We start from the raw sequence: 23,502 nt of genomic DNA on the forward strand, positions 1-23,502 counted from the left end.
GATATTATAACCAACACATCGGATACAAAGGATGATAAGAGATCATAAGAGATTGCTCTGAACAATTATACTCCAAAAAAATGGACAAAATAGAGGATATGGAAAAATTCCTAGAAATGTACACTCTCCCAAGACTAAACTAGGAAGAAACAGAAAATGTGAACAGATCAATTACCAGTAGATAAAATTGAATCACTTAATAAAACAACTCCCGACAAACTAAAGGCAATGACCAGATAGATTCACAACTGAGTTCTAGCAAACATTCAGAAAGCAGTTAATACCTCCCTTTCCCAAACTACTCCACAAAATTGCAGAGGGATGAATGTTTCCAAACTCATTTTACAAAGCCAGCATCACCCTGATACAAAAACCAGACAAAGATACCACAAAAAAGAAAAATACAGGGCTTCCCTGGTGGCGCAGTCATTGAGAGTCCACCTGCCGATGCAGGGGATGTGGGTTCGTGCCCCAGTCCAGGAAGATCCCACATGCCGCAGAGTGGCTAGGCCCATGAGCCATGGCTGCTGAGCCTGCATGTCCGGAGCCTGTGCTCCACAATGGGAGAGGCCACAACAGTGAGTGGCCCATGTACCACAAAAAAAAAAAGAAAGAAAGAAAGAAAAAAAATTACAGGTCAATATCACTGATGAACATAGATGCAAAAAAAATCCTCAACAAAATATTAGCAAACTGAATTCAAGAATACATTGAAAGGATCACACACTCTGATTAAGATTTATCTCCAAGGATGCAAGAATGTCTCAATGTCCACATATTATTTAATGTGATACACTGCATTAACAAATCAAAGAATAAGAGCCATATGCTCATGTTGATACATGCAGAAAAAGCTTTTGACAAAATTCAACATACATTTATGATTAAAAACTCCTCACAAAGTGGGTATAGAGGAAACACATGACAACATAATAAGAGCTATATAAGACAAGCCTACAGTGAATATAGTCAACAGTGAAAAGCTGAAAGTATTTCCTCTAAGTTCAGGAACAAGGCAAGGACACACATTCTCGCCACTTTCATTCAACATAGTATTGAAAGTTCTAACCAAAGCAGTTAGACAAGGAAAAGAAATAAAAGGAATCCAAATTGGAAAGGAAGAAGAAAAACAGTCACTGTTTTCAGATGACATGGTACTATACACAGAAAATCCTAAAGGTGCTACCAAAAAACTACTTGACCTTAATAAATTTGGTAATCTTTCAGGATACAAAATTTATATACAGAAATATGCTGCATTTCTATACACTAACAACAAACTACCAGAAAGAAATTAAGAACGCAATCCCTTTCACAATCATATCAAAAAGAATAAAATACCTGGGAATAACTCTAAGGAGGTAAAAGACCTGTACTTGGAAAGGTATGAAACAAATTGATGAAAAAAATTGAAGGTGACACAAACAGATGGAAAGACATATTGTGTTCATCAACTGGAAAATTAATATTGTTAAAACGACCATACTACCCAAGGTAAGATACAGATTCAATACAATCCCTATCAAAATAGACATAGCATTTTTCACAGGATTAAAACAAGTAATTCTAAACTTTGTATAGAAACACAAAGGACCAAAATAGCCAAAACGATCTTGAGAAAGAACAAAGCTGGAGGATAACACTCCATGAATTCAAACTATACTGCAAAACTACAGAAATCAAAACAATATGGTACTGGCAGAAAAATAGACACATAGATCAATGGAACAGAATTGAGAACACTGAAATGAACTCACACTCCATAGGCAATTTATATATGACAAAGTGGGCAAGAATATGCAATGGGGAAAAGTCCGTGAGCCATGCCACTGAGCCTGTGTGTCTGAAGCCTGTGCTCCGCAACGGGAGAGGCCACAACAATGAAAGGCCCGCGTACTGAAAAAAAAAAAAAATTTGAGGCATAATTTATAAATGTATATTTTAAATTATATATATAATTATTTATATTTTTATCTATAATTTATACATTATTAAATAAATATAAATTTATAAATTATATATTTATAAATAATAGGTATAAAGAGATGTTATAAAATTTTAAATATTATAATAAATATATAAATAAATTTATACATACTTAAGAATATATTTTTTATATTTATATAATATTATTTTATGTTATAATATAATTATACATTATTATATATTGACTTATATAGTATATATTACTAACATATATTAATAGTACACTAATTTTAATATATCATTAAATTATATATATTTTAATTTATATAATTATAATTTATATAAATATTTTAGTATATAATTTTAAAATTACATTAATATAATATAGATTAATATATTATTATATTTAGATATTAATACTCTATATTATTATAATGAAATAAATTATATATAATAATATAGGTATTAATGTATATCATTATAATTAATGTAATTGATTATATATTAATAATAGATATTATATATGAATATATGATATGTTAATATATGATATATAAATATAATTAATATATATCAATATATTATATATGTAATATATAATATATTAACTATATATTATATATCATATGTAAAATTTATATTATAATTAATTATGTAATTAATATATTATAATATTATATTATATTCTTAATAATTTTATTATTAATATAATTAATATATTATATATAATTTATATGAATATATATTATATTATTTATAATTTATATGTATTATATATAATGTAATATGATACATAATTAAAATTAATTATATATTATATATAATTATTAATGATATATTAATATATATATTTGTTATAGTATATATTTTAATATATAATAATATAATTTATGAATATAAATTATATTCAAATATATATAAATTATATATTATATATACTATACAGATTATATATTAAAATACGTATTTAATTTATATAATATTTATATAATATAAATATATATTATTTCATATATTCTACATATTCTATATTTATTGTATATAATCTATATACTATATAGAGTTTTATGCTATAATTTATAGTATACTATATATCATATTTATTATAAAAATTAGAATGTAATTGTATATATTAATGAATTATAATTATATACAATTATGTATATAAAATATAATATTAGATTAGATTATAATTATATATTATATATATAATAATAAAATTTATACATAAATAAATATATATTATTTATAAATATATAAATATTATAAATATTTAAATATTGTTTATAAATATTTATATGTGTGTACCTTTACATTATATATACTATATAATCATAGAGTATAAAATTATATTATGTATATTATTTTATTTATAATATATTATATATAATAATTATATATTATATAATTTTCTTTTGTATATATTATATTTATATAATATTTTATTTTTATAAATATATAAAAACATACAAATAATATAAAATATAAATATATTTATAAATGTAAATATACAGAAATATATATAATGTATGTTATATATAAATTAAATATATATAAATTCATGTATATCTATGTAAATATATAATATATTCATTTATTTATTTATATATAATTATATATTGTATATATAATTATATATATAAGTATATATTATATATATAATTATATATAATTATTATAAAATATTATATATATTATATATTATATATATTATATATATTATAATTATATATACAATATTATATATTATAATATTGTATATATTATAATAATGTATATAGACATTAATATGTAATGATAATAATGATAATAATGTATATACATACATGTATGTATGTATAATGTATATTATTAATAATGATAATAATAATAATAATGTAATAATGTATATAGACATTTTTCCCATTTGTTGAAATTATCATTATATTCTTTTATTTTTAAGAACAAAATGACTTACTACCATCCACCCTAATTATTTTTTTTAATTGGGGTATAGCTGCTTTACTATGTTGTGTTAGTTTCTGCTGTACAATGAAATTAATCAGCTATATATATACTCTCTCCTTCTTGGACCTCCCTCCCCTCACCCACATCCCACCCATCTAGGTCACCACAGAGTACCGTGCTGAGCTCCCTGCGACATATAGCATGTTTCCACTAACCATCTGTTTTACACATGGTAGTGTATATATGTCAATCCCAACCTCCAAATTCATCCTACCCCTCTTCCTCCACCCCATGTCCAAAATTATATATATTATATATATATAATTATATATATAATATATATATTGTGTATATTATATATATAATATATATTTTTATATTATAAAAAATATATAATTATATAATATATATTATATATATAATTATATATTATATATATTATTATATATTGTATATATATTGTATATATAATTATATATATTATATATAATCATATATATATGATTGACTATGACTCAGCCATAAAAGAAGAATGAAATCTTGCCATTTGCAAGAACATGGGTGGAGCTAGAATGTAGTATGCTATGAGAAACAAATCAGACAGAGGAAGCAAACACTGTATGATTTTGCTTATATGTGATACATATAAAAGAACAAAAATGAACAAGCAAAACAAATCAGAAACAGAGTTACAGATACCGAGGTGAAACAGGTGGTGTTCAGAAGGGAGGTGGATCGGGGGAAAAGAAATAGGTGATGGAGATTAAGAAGTACAATCTTCCAGTTGCAAAGTAATGCTTATGAAATATACCGTGTGGGGAATATAGTCAATAATTATGTAATATCTTTGTATGATGACCGAATGAACCTAGACATATCATGGTGACCATTTTGAAAGTATAGAAATATCAAATCTCTATGTTATGTAACAGGATTTATTATAGTGTTGTAGGTCAATAATACTTCAAAACCAAAAACACAGAAAACTTATAGAAGAGAGATCAGTTTTGTGGTTACCAGAGGTGGGGTGTTGGGGGAGGAGGAATTGGATGAAAGCCATCAAAATGTACAAACTTCCAGTTATAAGATAAATAAGAACTAGGAGTGTAATGTACAATATGATAAATATTTAACACTGCTGTATGTTACGTATGAAAATTATTAAGATAGCAAAGCCTAAGAGTTCTCATCACAAGGAAAAAGATTTTTCACATTCATTTAATTTTGTATCTATATGAGATGATGGATGCTCACTAAACTTATTGTCATGACCACTTCATTATATATAAAACAATTATTCTGTACACCAAAAACTTATACAGAGCTCTATGTCAATTATAACTCAATTAAATTGGGAGAATAAAAAAAGAGTGATAACTATCTACTAGATCCAGACTTAGGATCTTTTATGCGTTTACACTCAGCTTTCATTTTCCTTTTTGCCCTCAAGTATGTATGGAGGAGACAAACAAGTACAGAAGTTACACATTGTCCAAGGGCACATTTGTGGACTTTTTAGCATCTTAGTGGAGATGTTAGAAAGCAAGTGCCATCAATGTTCATTGCAGCTTCATTTACAATAGCCACCTAAGTGTCTATCAACCTAAGTGTCTATCAACAGATGAACGGATAAAGAAATGAAATTGATTTATTTGTAGTGAGGTGGATGGACCTACAGTCTGTCATACAGAGTGAAGTAAGTCAGAAAGAGAAAAGCAAATATCATATGCTAACACATATATATGAAATCTAAAAAAAATAATAAAAAGGTCATAAAGAACATAGGGGCAGGACAGGAATAAAGATGCTGGCATAGAGAATGGACATGAGGACACCGGGAGGGGGAAGGGTAAGCTGGGACAAAGTGAGAGAGTGGCATGGACATATATACAATACCAAATATAAAACCGATAGCTAGTGGGAAGCAGCCACATAGCACAGGGAGATCAGCTCTGTGCTTTGTGACCACCTAGAGGGGTGGGATAGGGAGCGTGGGAGGGAGATGCAAGAGGGAAGAGATATGGGGATATATGTATATGTATAGCTGATTCACTTTGTTATAAAGCAGAAACTAACACACCATTGTAAAGCAATTATACTCCAATAAAGATGTTAAAAAAAAAGAGAGAGAGAGAAAATAAACTAAAACAAAGCTAAAAAAGGAAAAAAAAAAAAAAAAAAGAAAGCAAATGCCTTAAGAATGCCCTGCCCAGTGGCTGCCATGTTACCCCATGGGATCCAGAGACAACATAAGAGAATCTGTATTAAATAAAATTCTTTGCAAAAATTTCAGTTATTCACAGAATAATTGGTTATTAGTTGTAGATGAACTATTAATATGCCATCTATTCAAATCTTTCCATTTAAATAGCTATTTTTATCACATTATTTTTTAAAAAGCATGTGAAAGAAAATATTGTGATCCTTAAATTTTTAGTAAAAATTACATGAAGCCAGAGTTTCCTGAGCAAGCAATATTTTTTAAGGAAAGAAATTCATTATTTTGTAACTGATCTTACATAACAAGGAATGGAGATCAATGGTCACTAGTCCATCCATAGGCACACTTGTTCAAATTAGAAAAAAATGCCTTTCTGAATAGACATTTTTTCCATATGTTGAAATTATCATTATATTCTTTTATTTTTAAGAACAAAATGACTTACTATCATCCACCCTAATTATCTTTTTTAATTGGGGTATAGCTGCTTTACTATGTTGTGTTAGTTTCTGCTGTACAATGAAATTAATCAGCTATATATATACTCTCTCCTTCTTGGACCTCCCTCCCCTCCCCCACATCCCACCCATCTAGGTCACCACAGAGTACCATGCTGAGCTCCCTGCGATATATAGCATGTTTCCACTAACCATCTGTTTTACACATGGTAGTGTATATATGTCAATCCCAACCTCCAAATTCATCCTACCCCTCTTCCTCCACCCCATGTCCATACATCCATTCTTTACATCTTCATCTCTATTCCTGCCCTGCAAATAAATTCATCAGAACCATTTTTCTAGATTCCACATACATGCATTAATATACGATAATTGTTTTCCTCTTTCTGACTTGCTTCACTCTGTATGACAGCCTCCAGGTCCATCATGTCTCTACAAATGACCTAATTTCGTTTCTTTTTATGGCTAATATTCCATTGTATATATTTACTACATCTCCTTTATCCGTTCCTCTGTCGATGGGCATTTAGGTTGCTTCTATGTCCTGGTTATTGTAAATAGTGCTGCAATGAACATTGGGGTGCATGTGCCTTTCCGAATTATGGTTTTCTCAAGGTATATGCCCAGTAGTGAGATTGCTGGGTCATATGGTAATTCTATTTCTGGTTTTTTAAGAATCTCCGTACTGTTCTCCATAGTGGCTGTATCAATTTACATTCCTATCAACAGTGCAACCTTTTCTCCACAACCTCTCCAGCATTTACTGTTTGTAGATTTTTTGACGATGGCCATTCTGACTGGTGTGAGCTGATACCTCATTATAGTTTTGATTTCTCTAATAATTAGTGATGTTGAGCATCTTTTAATGTGCCTCTTGGCCATCTGTATGTCTTCTTTGGAGAAATGTCTATTTAGGTCTTCCCCCCATTTTTTGATTGGGTTGTTTTTTTGATATTGAGCTGCATGAGCTGTTTGTATATTTTGGAGATAAATCCCTTGTCAATTGCTTCATTTGCAAATATTTTCTCCCATTCTGAGGGTTGTCTTTGTCTCATTTATGGTTTTCTTTGCTGTGAAAAAGCTTTTAGGTTCAATTAGGTCCCATTTGTTTATTTTCATTACTCTAGGAGGTGGGTCAAAAAATATCTTGCTGTGATTTGTGTCAGAGTGTTCTGCCTATGTTTTCCTCCAGGAGTTTAGTGTCTGGGATGAAGTCAGGGAGCCTGATTCCTCCAGCTCCATTTTTTTTTCTCAAGATTGCTTTGGCTATTCAGGGTCTTTTGTGTTTCCATATAAATTGCAAAATATTTGTTCTCATTCTGTGAAAAATGCCATTGGTAATTTGATGGGGATTGCATTGAATCTGTAGATTGCTTTGGGTAGTACACTCATTTTCACAAAGTTGATTCTTCCAATACAGGAACATGGTATATCTTTCCATCTGTTTGTTTCATTTTTGTTTTCTTTCATCAGTGTCTTATAGTTTTCTGAGTACAGGTTTTTACCTCCTTACGTAGGTTTATTCCTAGGTATTTTATTCTTTTTGCTGCAATGGGAGTGTTTCCTTAATTTCTCTTACTGATATTTTGTTGTGAGTGTATAGGAATGCAAGAGATTTCTGTGTGTTAATTTTGTACCCTGCAACTTTACCAAATTCATTGATTAGCTCTAGTAGTTTTCTGGTGGCATCTTTAGGGTTGTCTATGTATAGTATCATGTCATCTGCAAACAGTGACAGTTTTACTTCTTTTTTTCCAATTTGGATTACTTTTATTTCTTTTTCTTCTCTGATTGCCATGGTTAGGACTTCCAAAACTATGTTGAATAATAGTGGTGAGACTGGACATCCTTGTCTTTTTCCTGATCTTAGAGGAAATACTTTCAGTTTTTCACCATTGAGAATGATGTTTGCTGTGGGTTTGTCATATATGACCATTATTATGTTGAGGTAGTTTCCCTTTATGCCCACTTTCTGGAGAGATTTTTATCATAAATGGGTGTTGAATTTTGTCAAAAGCTTTTTCTTTATCTATTGAGATGATCATATGGTTTTTATTTTTTAATTTATTAATATGGTGTATCACACTGGTTGATTTGTATATATTGAAGAATCCTTGCATCCCTGGGATAAATCCCACTTGATTGTGTTGTATTTTTTAATGTGTTGTCGAAATCTGTTTCCTAGTATTTTGTTGAGGATTTTTGTGTCTATGTTCATCTGGGATATTGGTCTGTAATTTTCTTTTTTGTGATATCTTTGTCTGGTTTTGTATCAGGGTGATGGTGGCTTTGTAGAATGAGCTTGGGAGTGTTCCTTCCTCTGCAATTTTTTGAAAGAGTTTGAGAAGGATGGGTGTTAGCTCTTCTCTAAATGTTTGATAGAATTCACCTGTGAAACTATCTAGTCTTCATCTGTATGTTCACGTTTGGCTCATCACCAGTTTCGACATCTTAGTTAGTTCAAAGGGTACAGTTAAAGTAAATGTCAATGACTTCTTTTTTAAAAGTAAGACCAGAGGTTGCACACATCACTTTCCCTTAAACTGCATGGCCAGAACCATGGCATATTGCCATGGCGAACTGCAGGTTAAGGTGGGAAATGTAATCTCTGTCTGGGCAGCCATGTGCTCAGCAAAAATCCTTAGACTTCCATTACTAAAAGTAAGTGAGGTAGTAACTGGTAGTGGTAACTGGTAACTGCTCCAAGTACTACACAAAATCCTCCTGATTTCCTCAGTGGGTGTTTAGTTGTTTCAAACAATTAAAATCTCTCATCCTTTGCCCACCCCACATATAAGGATAATTTTCATGAAGCGTTTTTCCTCTGTGGGCATTCCTGTCAACAGCCAAAAGAGCTTTTACTAAAAGCAAGCAAAAAGCTGAGAGAAGAGGGAGTAAGGAAAAGGAAGTGGGAACAGGGAACAGGATGGGGTAAGACAAGAAGGGAGGTATTTTAGGATCCTTTACTTAATGGCCAAAGTAGCTGAAAATGACATTACTAATGTCCTTGGCCACTTAATGCCTTTCCTGAGGAGGCTTGTGGAAAGCACTCCTCGTTGCCTACCTTATAAAAACTGTATAATAGTCTAACCAGAGGGTAATAAACACTAGACAGTTTTCTGGTTCATGCAGGTGAATCCAGTCCTAACTGATATTGGGCTTCTCATCATCCTGTTTTTAATTTTTCGATATTTTTCAGTGACAGTGTTAAATAGTTTCAGTGGGTAAGGAAGCATGAAACTGTATCTCTGATACTGTCTGCTTCAGCTGTTGAATAAAACACCAGACAGTTCTGAAAGCCTGAAGAGTCTGTCTGTCTAATAGGGTTGTCAGAGACATTAGGAAAGAAGACAGAGGAAGAGCAGCACCTCTGAATGCCTGTCGTCCTGGGAGACATGCAAAATCTTCCAGGCCCAGTAGAGCTGTGAGACAACTGCACATATGGCAGAAGGCTAACACCTGCAGATTGGGAGACAGAGAGAGCAGAGGGGATAACCCAGGGCTCCAAGAGAAGACTGACATCTGCTGCAAATTGAAGCCCTACTAGAGCAGAGTGCTGTGTCCCCACCACCAGACTGTCCTGACCACCCAGGGTCAACAGAATCATGAGTGGGCAAAGAAAACTAAGAGCAACTATACCTAAGGGGGACTAAGCAACTGGAGAATCGAAGACAGAATAACTGGTGGGGTCTCCTAGCAAAACAGAACTGCCAAATGGGAGGAAAGAGGACTAAAAGACTAAAAGGGGACATAAAAAGACTCTGGGCAACTAAAAGTACTGTTTTCAAAAATTAAGTAGCTTAAAAACAATTAAATAGGTTAATGAGAAAAGAGTATAGTCATTCTTGAGAGCTGAATTAGTGTCCAGAAAAAAATAATGGAAGAAATACAGTATCTTAAAACACAGGTCACAAAGAAGTGCATCTTTTAGTTCAATTGCAAATACAGAAAACATTTTATCTGATTTAAGCAGAAAGGAATTTCATAGAGGGCAACAGGTGCTTACAAAATTGTAAGTAGGTGTTAGGTTAACCCCCAGAACTAGCCCACCAAGTTATCATTTCCACCACAATTAGGAAGATGGGTGATGGAGTGAGGGAACCACGGCCCTGACTGCAGACTTCAGGACTACCGCCTCAGCCGGGTGCCAACAGAAAGTGTGCCCTATGCCTTGCCTCTCAACACCCATACCTTGTGCCAAAAGCTGGGGCCCTGGCATTGCTTCCACTGGAGAAACAAAGGCCTTTCCAACTTGCTGCAGAGGCACTGATTCCACTCAGTTCACTGTGCCTGGGTTCATGTGTGTGGTGGAAGCCAGGTTAAATGTAGAACCCATGTGGAAAGAAAGTCTGAGAAATGTAGTCTTCCCTTTTCCTAAATCTAACATAGACAAAAACATATTAGAAGGGGTTTGAAATCATACTATCTGCCATACATGATGTAGTGGACATTTGTCACTATTTTTGTCTGTTTAGCAGAATCCCCTATAATACTATATTTCATCAATTCTAGGATATATTTCACCAATACTGGATTTCACGAATTCTAGGATGTGCGTTGTTTTTTCACAGTTAAACAATTCTGAAATCAGGTGTTCCTGACCCTTAAGGCACCTTAGATTCCCCCCATTTCAGGGATGCACAAACAAAGGGGAAAATAAATGCTCAGTAAGTGTTGGCTATTACAATTATTAACTTCATCTCAAAAAAAAAAAGGGGGAAATTAATGGCAGCTGTAACATTTTAAAGTTAGTTGAGCATTTCATTATGGTTAGAAACTAGATGGATAGATAACTTATTTTTGTGATGCTCATATAGAGCTATCTGTACATTTTATATCTGTAATTTGCAAATACAAAATCCCAACTATCAACATCTGCGTGATAGTTGGTAAATCAAATCCTCAGCAACATAGCAAGAACACAGTCTATTCTGAGGCTGAAAACAGAATTCTGAGTTAAAGTATAGGCAATGCTTAGGAAAAAATTACAAACAGCAGCATGGAACACTTGTTACCTGCTGATTATGTTAATTTAAATTTTTATAAAAGACCCCACATCAGCTGGGAATTAAATAAATAAATGTGGACATAATTAATATGCAAAACTTTGCTGTTACTCTTTAATTAAAATGCAGAAATTTTGATTTGAAAGAAGAAATAGTATCTTCCAAAGAAAGATGCTATTCTGGGAGGACAAGGCATATATTTAATACAGTGAGGAATAAATCATACTTAATCATAGTTAAGTTTTAGTTAACTCTTAACTATTTTAAGAGTTATTGTTAACAATTCTGGATGGGATCTTTAGGGGTTAACACTATCTTTTGTTGGTTCATAAACCAGCCCCTGTACATGGAGGGCAAGGAGAGACTGAAGAAAGAGGCAGACTACTCCAGATTGGTATGTGGCAGGTTTAATAAGCAAGGGAATTTGCAAACAAGGCTAAACCTGGTGGCCACAAGGTGAGATCTCCACCCCCCGGCCCGCCAGAATTTTAAAAGTATATATAGAGGTCTTAACTGTGTTCAGTCACATATACCGTACAGATGGTCTCAAATAACACATTGCTCTCTCAAGGCTGCATCCTTGAAACAGCTCTGGCTATGGGAATGGTGAGTGGAAGTTACATGAGTGGAATATACATTAGAAGGACAGGGAAACGGGTGAGAAACCTCTAATTGCCTAGGTCCAGATTGAGAATCAATCGGTGGCCATGTCCTCTTGATGAACTCCTCCAACATTTTTCAAAATGTAAATCTTTAAGAGAACTGCTTCGTTTACATATTCATTTAAATTACTTGAATCAGATTAACTCTATCTGAGCCTCCAGCATTTTAAAAGGTAAAATAGACACTGGGCTTTGTGTTCTGCATAAGCAAACACAGTGCTCAGGACCACATAAAAGACCTCTAATTGAACTCACAATCAGGATCAATGCCTTTAATAGGTATTGAGCACCTGGATTTTCCTTATCAGAGCACTTACTAAGCTGTTGTGTAATCATCTCTCTCCACCCAGAGGGCAAGCATCATCTCAGTTTTGTTATTTTTTCCATCTCCAGTACCTGGCCCAGTATATGCTCAATAAACATCCCAAGAGTATTTAAATTCAAAGTAGTCCGGACAATCTCTCTCAAGTCTTGGCATAGTATCTTCCTCCAGGGAAGGAGGCAAAATTACAAATTACAAAATTACAAAGTAGCTGAGTTTCTCTTTATAGGAAAATCCCTTCTTTAAGTTTATATATATATATATATATATATATATATATATATATAACTTATAAAGAAGGGATATATATATATATATCACTGTGAAATACAGCATACGTATATAAAATAGGAAAGAAATATATTACAGTTTAATATGAATATGTCACTTAGGACTCAGGTCACAAAATAGAACATTTCTAGGACCTCCATACCCCTCTACACTCCCAACTCACCTCCTGCAACACCTGCCAGTCACCATGCCTTCCATTTCCTCTCCAAGTAACCAAGGTCATTATTGTCCTAACTGTTATGGGAATATTTTTCACTTGTTCAACCATCTATGTTCAAATCCCTAAACTATATGGTTTGATTTAATTCCTTTAAATAGCGAGTTTCCTTGGTTCCTCAAGATTAAGTTATGGTTTATATTTTTCAAGAATATTTCATGTCTAGTGAGCAAAAAAAGGAATGCATATGTAGCACTGGATAACAAGAAAATGTCTTTCCTTATATCACACAGATAAAATAAAGTTTTACAAACACTGGCCATTTTCATATTAGGAAAAGAACAAGAGAATAAAAATAATTCACAGCGACATGTTTATTTAAGCCTTAGCTAAGCTTTCATTTACAAACAAATAGTTTTTGGGAAAAAGATCACAAGACAATATTTTCAAGTGTCATACCATCCACATAAAAATTAAACTTGCAGAATTTACAAATTAATATTCTGAGCAGACAGAAAAATTATACATCCTTTTGCAAAATCCAATCTACAATATTTAAAAATTCATAGTTACAACATAAGACATTCTCTCTTTACAATCTACCTATTTACATAGCTTTCCTCACTGCAGGTGATATAGTTCTCATCATAGCTACCAAGGTTTGCAAACATAGTACATTTAAAATGTATTTAGCAGCACATAAAAAATTAGATAAAAAGGGAAAGAAATACTACTATTAAATAAAAATGAAATTAAAGGGTGATAATAGAAACAACTCCATAGGAAAATAGATCAAAATATATTTCTGTTAGGACATCAAAAATGTTTCCCATCACAGAATGTATGCACAGCACTAATAAAACAATTTAACAGCATTTTAGTCCTGAGCACAGAATATAGCACAGCTGCAAAACTTTGGTCAATACAAGTAAATATCGACATCTAACACAATCTGTTTAACCTTCTTTGTTAGTAGATTAAAGTTAGTTCCATTTTATGAAAAATCACCATCAGTAATATTCTCATATCTTTTTTCCATTACATTAAAAGAGCTTTTAAATTTGGGAGCCCTCTGTAGACTGATATAAATACCAGACAAACCAATGTTTGATTAACATTCCCAATATGTTTCAAATATGTAAATCATCTGAACAGACTATATGAATGAGTTAACAATGGGTTGCTTTGTATTCCAAGTGTATTTTCTGTCACAAAAGCAGACATGTTGTACTTCAAATAATTTGAAGATGTTCTTTATAGCCAGGCATAAAAATCCAGCCACTATATAAGTGCAAATCAAGCAGCATATCAATTATAGGTTATATATGCATTGGTAGATATTAAAATTAAGCACATAGGATAGTACACAATTTTATTAGAATACCATTTATATTCAGCAGTTGGATTCAGATATATTTTCCAGTTAATTCCATTCGCAAGTTTTTGCCTAATAAATGCAGGACAACGTTTTCCATAAAGAACATAGAGTATAATCACAGTATTCAGTTTATGACTAACTTCATTCATGTTTAATTACTGGCAATATCTTCCACTGGATCTCCTGTGTCAAAGAGCTGACCATCTTGCAAATTTCGAGTCTTCCAAATTCTCACAGTTCGATCACTACACAATAATAAATTAAAAATGAACATGTGAAAAGAGGTGGAAAGATAAAGAAGTAGTTTGTAGAATTACTTATCATGGAAACATTTTCTGAAAAGATCTCTAATAGATGTAAGTAAAAATATACATTGTCCCATAGGTATACCAAACAGGTACCCATAATAATGAAATTAAAAATAGTTCATATTATCAAGGGCCTACTATATGCCAGGTATTGTTACTATGTTCCCCTCACATACACTAATGCATTTAATTCTCTTTACATATCATAAGATATAGATAATGCTATTCTCCCCTATTTATTGATGAGCAAATTGAGGTCCAAAGAAGTTAATTAATTTGCCCAAGATCGGGCTTCCCTGGTGGTCCAGCGGTTGACTCCACCCTTCCACTGCAGGGAGCGTAGGTTTGATCCCTGGTCGGGGAAGTTCCGCATGTCTCAAGGTGCGGCCAAAAAATATATATATATATTGCCGAAGATCACAAAGTAAGTGATAGTGCCAAGATTTGAAACCAGGCAGTCTGGCTCCATCTCTTAAAGACTTTACTAATATGACATGGTCAGAGGTCTTCAGGCATAAGAGCCCACAGTAAGATCACAGTGAGGGGGCCAGGGCAGGAATTCCAGGAAGTTGGTGAATCTGTTGATATTCAGGAAGAATTATGTTCAGGTAAGCCCACAGAAAAAGCAGGAGGCTACTAAGAAGTAGTCTAACATTCTGCCTATCGTAGAACATAGACAATTCAAAGCTTTTCTGAGAAAACTTATTTTTATTCACTTAACATGTGGGTTCTGGGAACTAGTCATTAGACAATCACATTTCTTACCATGTCTCTCATGGCTCTAAAAAGAGAGTGTTGCTTTTCTCCCATTTCCTAACAAACCCAAAGCCAAAAAGAACGAGTTACCATAGAATTGTATAGTTAAAAAGTATTTCAAAGATTATGTAGTCCATTTCGAGGATAAAGAAAGTTTAGTGACTTGTTCAATGTAACATAGTAGAGTACAGAGCTGAGCCTAGAATCCAGGCTTTCTAATTTTTAATCAACAATCTTCTCATCCCTAAGAGTTCTTACCACAAGGTAAAAAAAATCACTTTGTTTCTTTTCCTTGTTTCTTTTTGTATCTACATGAGACGATGGATGCTAACTAAGCTTATTGTGATAATCATTTCATTATATATTTAAGTCAAATCATTATGCTGTATACCTTAAACTTACACAGTGCTGTATGTCAATTATATCTCAATAAAACTGGAGGGAAATAATAATCTCTCCCTATCCCACACAGCACATGTAACTGAAAACAGAAGGGGATATGTTCACACATCCACCCATTTATCCATTCATTTATACAACCATCCATTCAACAAATGTTTCTTGGGAACTTGCAGTGTTCTAGGCATTATTCTAGGTGCTTGGGATCAATTAAAAATAAACAAATAAATAAAAAACACAATCCTAGGCCTTTGTAGATCATATATTCTAGCAAAAGGAGACAGACAATAAAACTTAATAAATAATTAAATTATAAAGTTTATTAGAAAGTAATAAATGTTATAGAGAAATTAAAGAGTATGGCAAAGGGGATCAGGATCAGAAGTGGTAGTTGATAAGAGAGATCACAATTTTAAATAAAATGGCAAGGTTATTCTTATCGAGAAAGAAAGACATTAGAAGAAGATCAGGATCTCTGAAGGCACTTTGGGCAAATGTCCTAAGGTTGGAGTGAGCCTGATATGTTCAAGAATCAGCAAAGATGTTATTGGTGTTTTAAGAGAAGGAGCACACCAGAGGGTACTAGAAGGTAAGGTGAGAGATAAATGCTCAAAGGGTCAGATCAAGTAACGGCCTCTACTTTAGATAAAATGGATGATCAATGCAAGGTTTTGAGCAGAGAAGGAACAAGATCTGACTTGTATTTTTTAAAAATTACTCTGGTGTCTGTATTGAGAATAGACTACATATGGGCAACAGACCTTGTTTAGGAGGCTACTGTAGTAATCCAAGAGCTGAAGGTGACTAGGGTCAGAGAGGCAGCAAAAGGCATGGTGAGAAGTGATCAGATTCTAGATATAATTTAAAGGTAGAACACCAACAGAGTTTGCTGATGCATTGGATATGGAGCGTGAGAGAAAGAGAGGAATGAAGGTTTCTAAACTAAGCAACAGAGAAGACAGACAAGCCATCAACTGAGATGGAGAAGGCTTTAGGATGAGCAGGTTTCTTAGGAAGGTCAGGAGTTCAGTTTTGGACATATGAAGTCTAAGATGAACAAACTTACACTACTAGTCATGACAGAGTAACCTGTGCCAGGTTAGCGCTCCTGTTGTAAACAAAGTGAAAACTTGACAGAATATATGGAACAACTATTTTCAGAAACTGGGCAATGGGTAGTTCAGGCCTGTAATCCCTGAGAAAAGGGAAACAGAGAAGGTGAGCTCTGTGATGGCCCTGGCTCTCAGTCTGGCAGCACTTTCCAGACTACAGCAATGTGGGAAACCAAGCAGAAAAATCACAGAATCAGAGTTGAAGAGATAGTAATAAAAATCTGGTAAGTGTGAAATAGTTGGAATTTGTAGAACCAGATAGAGAAGAGGAGAGAGCTATGCAAAAATAACTATGGAGCTATAGGAAAAGAATTCCATCAATCTACATAGGGGTCCCCTAATGCTTTTGACTGAAGGCTAAGTTGCACATGAGTAGAATCAGACTATAAGGCCACACCAAAAAACTACTAGTGAGTATAAGTCAAACAAATCCCAGAGTTCACAAAGCGCTGTGAGATGTTCAGGTTCTGACCAGTGGAGAACAGCATCAAACATTCAAGACATTCAGTAGAAATCCAAGAAGAGTTAAAAACAAGTCTCAAAAATATGAGCTGAACCACAAGTAACTTATGTGCCTGACAAACAAAGCCCAATACTCTTTAAAGGAATACAACAAAATCCAGATACTCAAAACACAATACTATAATTAATGTTCAACATTCTATAAAATGTTACTTGACATAAAAGCAGAAAAAATAAGACCCATAATCATAAGAAAAATCAATCAGTGACAACAGATCCAGAAATCAGATATGATAGAATTACTTATACAAGGACTTTGAATTATAAAGTCCCACCTATAAAATAGGGATTATAATAATACCTTCTAGAGTTCTTATGAAGACTAAATGAGTAAAAGCCTGAAAACACTTAGGACAATGCCTGGTAGATACTAAGCCCTATACAAACACTCGTTAGATAACAAATAAGTAGCACTAATTTGAAAATAGGCCTTCTGATTTTATTGGCGATTTTCCTGATTTTATGTTACATGGTAAATACATCTGCATCTGATGCTCCATGGGCAAACTGAGAAAAATTTCAATTCTTCAAAAGTAAAACTGTATCATGGAAGAAAAGTATTATATCATACCTCACTGACCAGACCTCAGTGATACATAATACTTTTATAGTCTTATCTTGTGTGTCCCACAGCTTTGAGGGATATTAATTTATTTCCCATAAATTGTCAAGGACAAAACAAATTTCCAAGGGAACAGATAAAAGTGATGACTCTTAAGAAAGTAATGCATCTTGGAAATAGCATCAATGACGCACCAAAGGTAAACACCTTAGAAAAACACAAAAGAAATTGGCTTTGATGTACTTTAGAGATGAGAGAAAGTAAATCTAAATGAGAAGAGGGATTCAATGGAAACAGCACAAATAATAAGAGACACCAGAGAAATATAGCAGAGGTTTCAAAATAAAATCAGGGTAATCGTGCATTTAGGACAGACGAATCAATCAGTTGGTCAAATTAAGTAACATAATTGGTACACAAATGACATAGGGAGATTTTCAAAATTACATTTTATTTGATTGAGATGAACACCTCACATTACAGTTAGTATATATGCTTTCCTTTTCAAAGTACTTATATACATATTATGTCATTTTTATGGTCACATCTCTACACCTCCTTCAAACATCTTCTTAAATGTCACTTTTTCAGTAAGGCCTTCACTGATCACTCTATTGTGTAACCCCTGCCCCCCAGTGATGCTCTCATCCCCCTTCCCTGCTTTATTTTTCTCCATAGCACCTCTCACCATGTAACATATTTTACTTATTTATTTTCTTTTCTCCTCCTTAGAATGAAACTACAGTTTGTATCTATTTTGTTCACTTCTCTATTCCCAAGGGTCCGGAACAGTGCCTGGCACATAGGAGATTCATCATGAATAAGCAAATGAGCAAATAAATTAATCAATCCAGTCATCTTAACAGGGAAGTAGATATTATTACTATGTACTTAAACTTTAAAGGAGGTAGAAGATGCACAAAGTTTTTTTTTTTAAATGAAAATGGTCTAAATGTGAAGAATGACAAGTTTGTTGCCTTTCTGGAAAAAAACTTTTAGAAACTAGTCACTTATGAATGATTTTTTAAAAATTAAAATCACCAGGGGAAGATCTGGCAGAAGACTTCTTAGTCTAATCAGAGAGCCGATATAGGAGTAACACTATTACCATGTAACCAGGGGAGCCCAAACTCAGTGCCCAGAAAATATAAATAAGACATCATAAATAGATATTAGAATAACTGTAATAAAAGGATTCATATATTCTACATTTCCAGATATTTACAACTTACAGGATTTATTAAATCTGAATACAAGTAAACAATATAGAGAAAGATCACATAGAGAGAAAGATCAATAGAGAGAAAGATCAATAAAGAGAAAGATCACATAGCAGAAACTTACTCAGCTGCAGTAAAAATGTGGGTGGAATTAACACATATGGCATTGATAGGACTCTCATGACCTTTCATCTCTCCAACTGGCACAAAGGTATCTATGTTCCAGAGTTTCAGAATGCCCCCTCTGCAGCCACTGAGCAAAACTGGGTGGCCTGGCATCACTCCAAGGGCACAGACCCAATCCTTATGTGCATTTGGAACTTGCTGAGAAAAAAAAGAAAAATCAGCAGTTTAAGGGGAGTAGTCCAAACTGACATTTTCATACCAAAATAAGTTACAAAAGTTTTTATTGACAAAATTCAAAATTTGGAACACTGAATTGGCCTGGAAACCATAAAAATCATTTTCTATGAAGTCACTCTTCATGATTTAAAGAAATAAATCTGTAATTTGCTCCTAAATTTGCCTCACTAGTTATCATCAGTGTTATCAGTATTAAAGGCCTAGAATGTTAAAAAAGAAAAATCTATAGAATCTAAAACACCTGGAAAGTATACAGAATTTTTCAAACATCACTTTCTCTTCAAAGGAGTAACTATTTCACCTTTCTCCAAAATGTATCTCAGGCAACTAGTTTGAAAACTACAACCTGGTGTGTAGACTATAAGGATTGTCTCATAAAATCACTGCCTTAAATTTTGGAAGAGAACATAGAGGCCTAAAGCTTTTTGTTGAAGGCTGGAGCTAACCTATATATTTCACAATGAGTAAACAATAATTATAAGCTCAGACTATATACCATATTTTATGCATAAATATATTTATATACATAACATAAAAGTCACATCCAAGAATGTATATCTATAAAAGAAAAGCTTTTGAGTGCAATATATGCATCTGTTGCCAGGTTTTTGCTATTAACGTTCATGCTACTTGTTCATTTTGTTTTCATCTGGTTGTTAAGCAGGAGAGTAGGAGTAATTGCAATACATACACACGCATACATTTATATGGAAAAGCCTGAAATTGAGTACAATTTTATCTGTTAACTAACTTCTTCCTCTCGGAATTAGGAAAAGCCACCAATGTTTGATTGTATTGACAGGACACTTCAATCCAACTATCATTCTATAGGAAATGAGAGAACCACCACTGTTGAATGTATGAAAATGAGATGAGGAATCATTTAGACTGCTTTGACCTTAGTGAAACTTGGTACTCTTTGGAATATGTGTACATAAAACAAAAACAAAATGAGAAACTGACTGCTTTACTCCAAGACTGATTTCATTTAGTAAACACAAGCATGGTGCTATCCCAGATCTTCCAACTCTTATCAGAGTCTATTCCCCTTTTATTTAGGAGATATCATTAAATGTTGAATGTTGCCCTTTTCATAATTAGTAACTCTGGTGGGTGATGACTCTTTAAGAGGAAGCCCTGTTTGATACCATCCCTAAACAATGAAAATCTACATAGAGGCTCTTCGCGTTCTTATATAGAATACTGGTGACTTTGAAATACCCACTCCATCCCATGAAAAGGTTTTGCATTACCTGTAGAAGGTCTTTTTGAGCTAAATCCCATTTCTTGATTCCATTATCTCTGGAACCACTAAATAGGTTATCCCCTTGTATGGTTAATGCTTCAATGCCATCATAATGAGGGGGCTCGAAATTGTGGGTGGGACTCACAGCTCCAAGAGCCCCTTCAGTTACATCAAACATCTAAATAAAAGCAGAAAGGAAGCAGTCATCCGATTTATCTTACAAATAAGCACCTATATGCATTCATTCATAGAAACACACACACGTATATTAACCAGATATGATTTGTTTTATTTTACTAAGGTAACTAAAATAACCTGTTATGAATGACTCAGGATGAACCTGAGCCCTATCTTCACACTACTTTTGCTTACATGTCACATGTTTACATGTCTGTAAGCTCTTAAGAAAGGCAACCAATTTTCTCATGTGTGAGTGTACAAACGATATGTTAAATAATAAAAATGCTACATATCAATCCAGTTGAAATTCAAATAAATGATATGATTGTTATTTAAACACTATTAGGTAACTCTGCAATCTTGGTGGTCATCTCAAATTCTCCAAAGCTGCTATTCAAAACCTTTCACTCCCCTCAGTTGCTCTCATCTCTCTTAACTGTTGAACTTGTGATTTCCTAAAAAGGTTAGTATGACCAAAAATAAACTTTCTGGACCATCCTCCCAGTTACAAAAGTTTTCTTTTATTCTCAAACATTCTCTTACCCTTCCCTTCTTTTCAGATGCTAAAGTGTACCTACTTTTTCCCAAGGTTCACATCTTTGATCTGATTCACCAATTGCTACCACTTCACTCTTCACACTTTCCCTCTCCACTGAGCCCATTTCCTGAGCATATAAACATGCTCAAGTCTACCAAATATAAAATCCTCTCACCTTAACCATTCTATTGTCAAGTCACTAACCGATTTCTCATCTCTTAATCAAAGTTTCTAAAAAATAGTACTTATACTCTTCCTATCTCTCTTTATTACTGTTTCCTCTTTTTTATTCCCATTGGTTCTTATAGGATTCCCCAAGGCTGAGTCATATCAACCCCTCTCCTTTGGCCATGTCAACTACTCTAACTCCTTAACCATCTGCTTCTATTTGAACAGCTCCGAAACATACATGTCTAGTCATAACTTATCTTGAGCTCTGGACTTGCCTTTCAAATGGCCTGCTGGACTACATGAGAAGGTCCTCTATTAGCATCTCAAATTTAACATCTCCAGAATCAAACTATGCTTCTCTCTTCATCTTATCGCTACTTGCATAAACTATGAAGACTATAACATGTTCAGCATTAAAGGTGGTGATGATGAGACTTAAGCATTAGTTGGATGACTGAGCCAAAAAAATCTTTAAAATCCCTCCCAACCTATCTTCTATGAAAAGTGAGAATACATGTTTAAATAATAAGACAACACAACCAGGAACTGAGTGAGGAAAAGATCAGGAAGAAAAAGCAAAGGTTAGAAATAGAAAAAAGAAAACTGATTTAGAGAAAAGGGTCCCAGGTGCATCTCAATACTTCTAATCTATCATTTAATAGGAGAATGTAATTAAACAACTTTATTATACACACTCTGATATAATGATCCTTGGAGCCAGTGATGATTAAATCTTGTCCACTAGAAATCTGATCTACAGTAAGACACATAACAGGGCCTAGGTGTCCCGTTAACTTTCCTGTGGACTGAAACCTTTAAAAAGAGAGAAAAATAATTTTGTTTGAAAATATTTCTTAGCATGTTGAGCCTAAGCCTCAGCAAAAATAATCAACAGTCTTTGCTAAAACTGTTATTTTTGATTTAACTCCACCTCTATGCAACTCTGTTCAAATTAAGAGTAAAAATAATGGCCAAAGTAATCAATTCTCTGATGGAAGTGTGAGGAGTCCTAAATAAGTTATTCCAAAGCAACTAATACCATTCAGGTAGTTAAAAAAAAAAAAAAAATCAAAACTCCAAAAACTTGCTAAAGGCTAATTTTAACTCTAACCTAAGTCCAGGTAAACGTTAATCTGTTAAATTCTCAACATGATATAGACATATGATTGATGTTATTAGGGCCAATTTGAAATTTGATTAAAACAACTATGTCACTGATATAACTAGAAAATAACAATATGAAGAAAGTAAAATTATTTTACTACACTAACATATATTCTCACATATACACATATATGTACACCCATCATATATACACATATACACATACATGTATGCACACATATGTGTATATACATGCATGTCAGAAAATAGGTAGTCCATTTCATCAATTATTACAAAGACATGAAAATGACCAGGAATATATCTGACTGGTAAAAAACATGTGATGCCCATTGTCAGGGGGTGACAATGAACCTTTGTTTCATAGTCCTACCTCAAATCAAGCTGCTGGAATACAGAGATGTATTTGCCCTCTAGAATATTATTATTTCTTGTAACTCTTTTCTTAGTTACTTTGTTAAGATGAATCTGTATTTAATCAGGTTGCTGAAATCAAGCAACTTGAAAAAGGATCTAACTTTTCAGCAGAAAAGAATGTAAAGATTTTCAAAAGCTGGTATCTTTTCTGCCTCATGTCATGACTTTGAGTATCTTCCTTCATGGTACTACAACTACAAATCAAGTTTAATATC

At 33.1% G+C, this 23,502-nt stretch overlaps 1 protein-coding gene across 4 annotated transcripts in view; it reads right to left on the reverse strand.

Moving 5' to 3' along the window:
- Window positions 1-13,392: 13,392 nt before the first annotated feature.
- Window positions 13,393-23,502, reverse strand: part of KIF21A (kinesin family member 21A) — a 155,906-nt gene continuing 145,796 nt past the window's right edge. For all 4 annotated transcript variants that reach the window (XM_082850386.1, XM_082850389.1, XM_082850387.1 and 1 more), the window contains 4 exons: window positions 22,444-22,561; window positions 20,867-21,037; window positions 19,375-19,574; window positions 13,393-14,616 (listed from right to left, as the gene is read on the reverse strand). In XM_082850386.1, the coding sequence (XP_082706512.1) occupies window positions 14,523-14,616; window positions 19,375-19,574; window positions 20,867-21,037; window positions 22,444-22,561 (583 nt within the window). In that variant the 3' untranslated portion in view covers window positions 13,393-14,522. The remainder of the gene's footprint in view (window positions 14,617-19,374; window positions 19,575-20,866; window positions 21,038-22,443; window positions 22,562-23,502) is intronic.

The sequence above is a fragment of the Leucopleurus acutus genome (assembly GCF_964270905.1).
Source record: "Leucopleurus acutus genome assembly, chromosome: 11".
Lineage (NCBI taxonomy): Eukaryota > Metazoa > Chordata > Mammalia > Artiodactyla > Delphinidae > Leucopleurus > Leucopleurus acutus.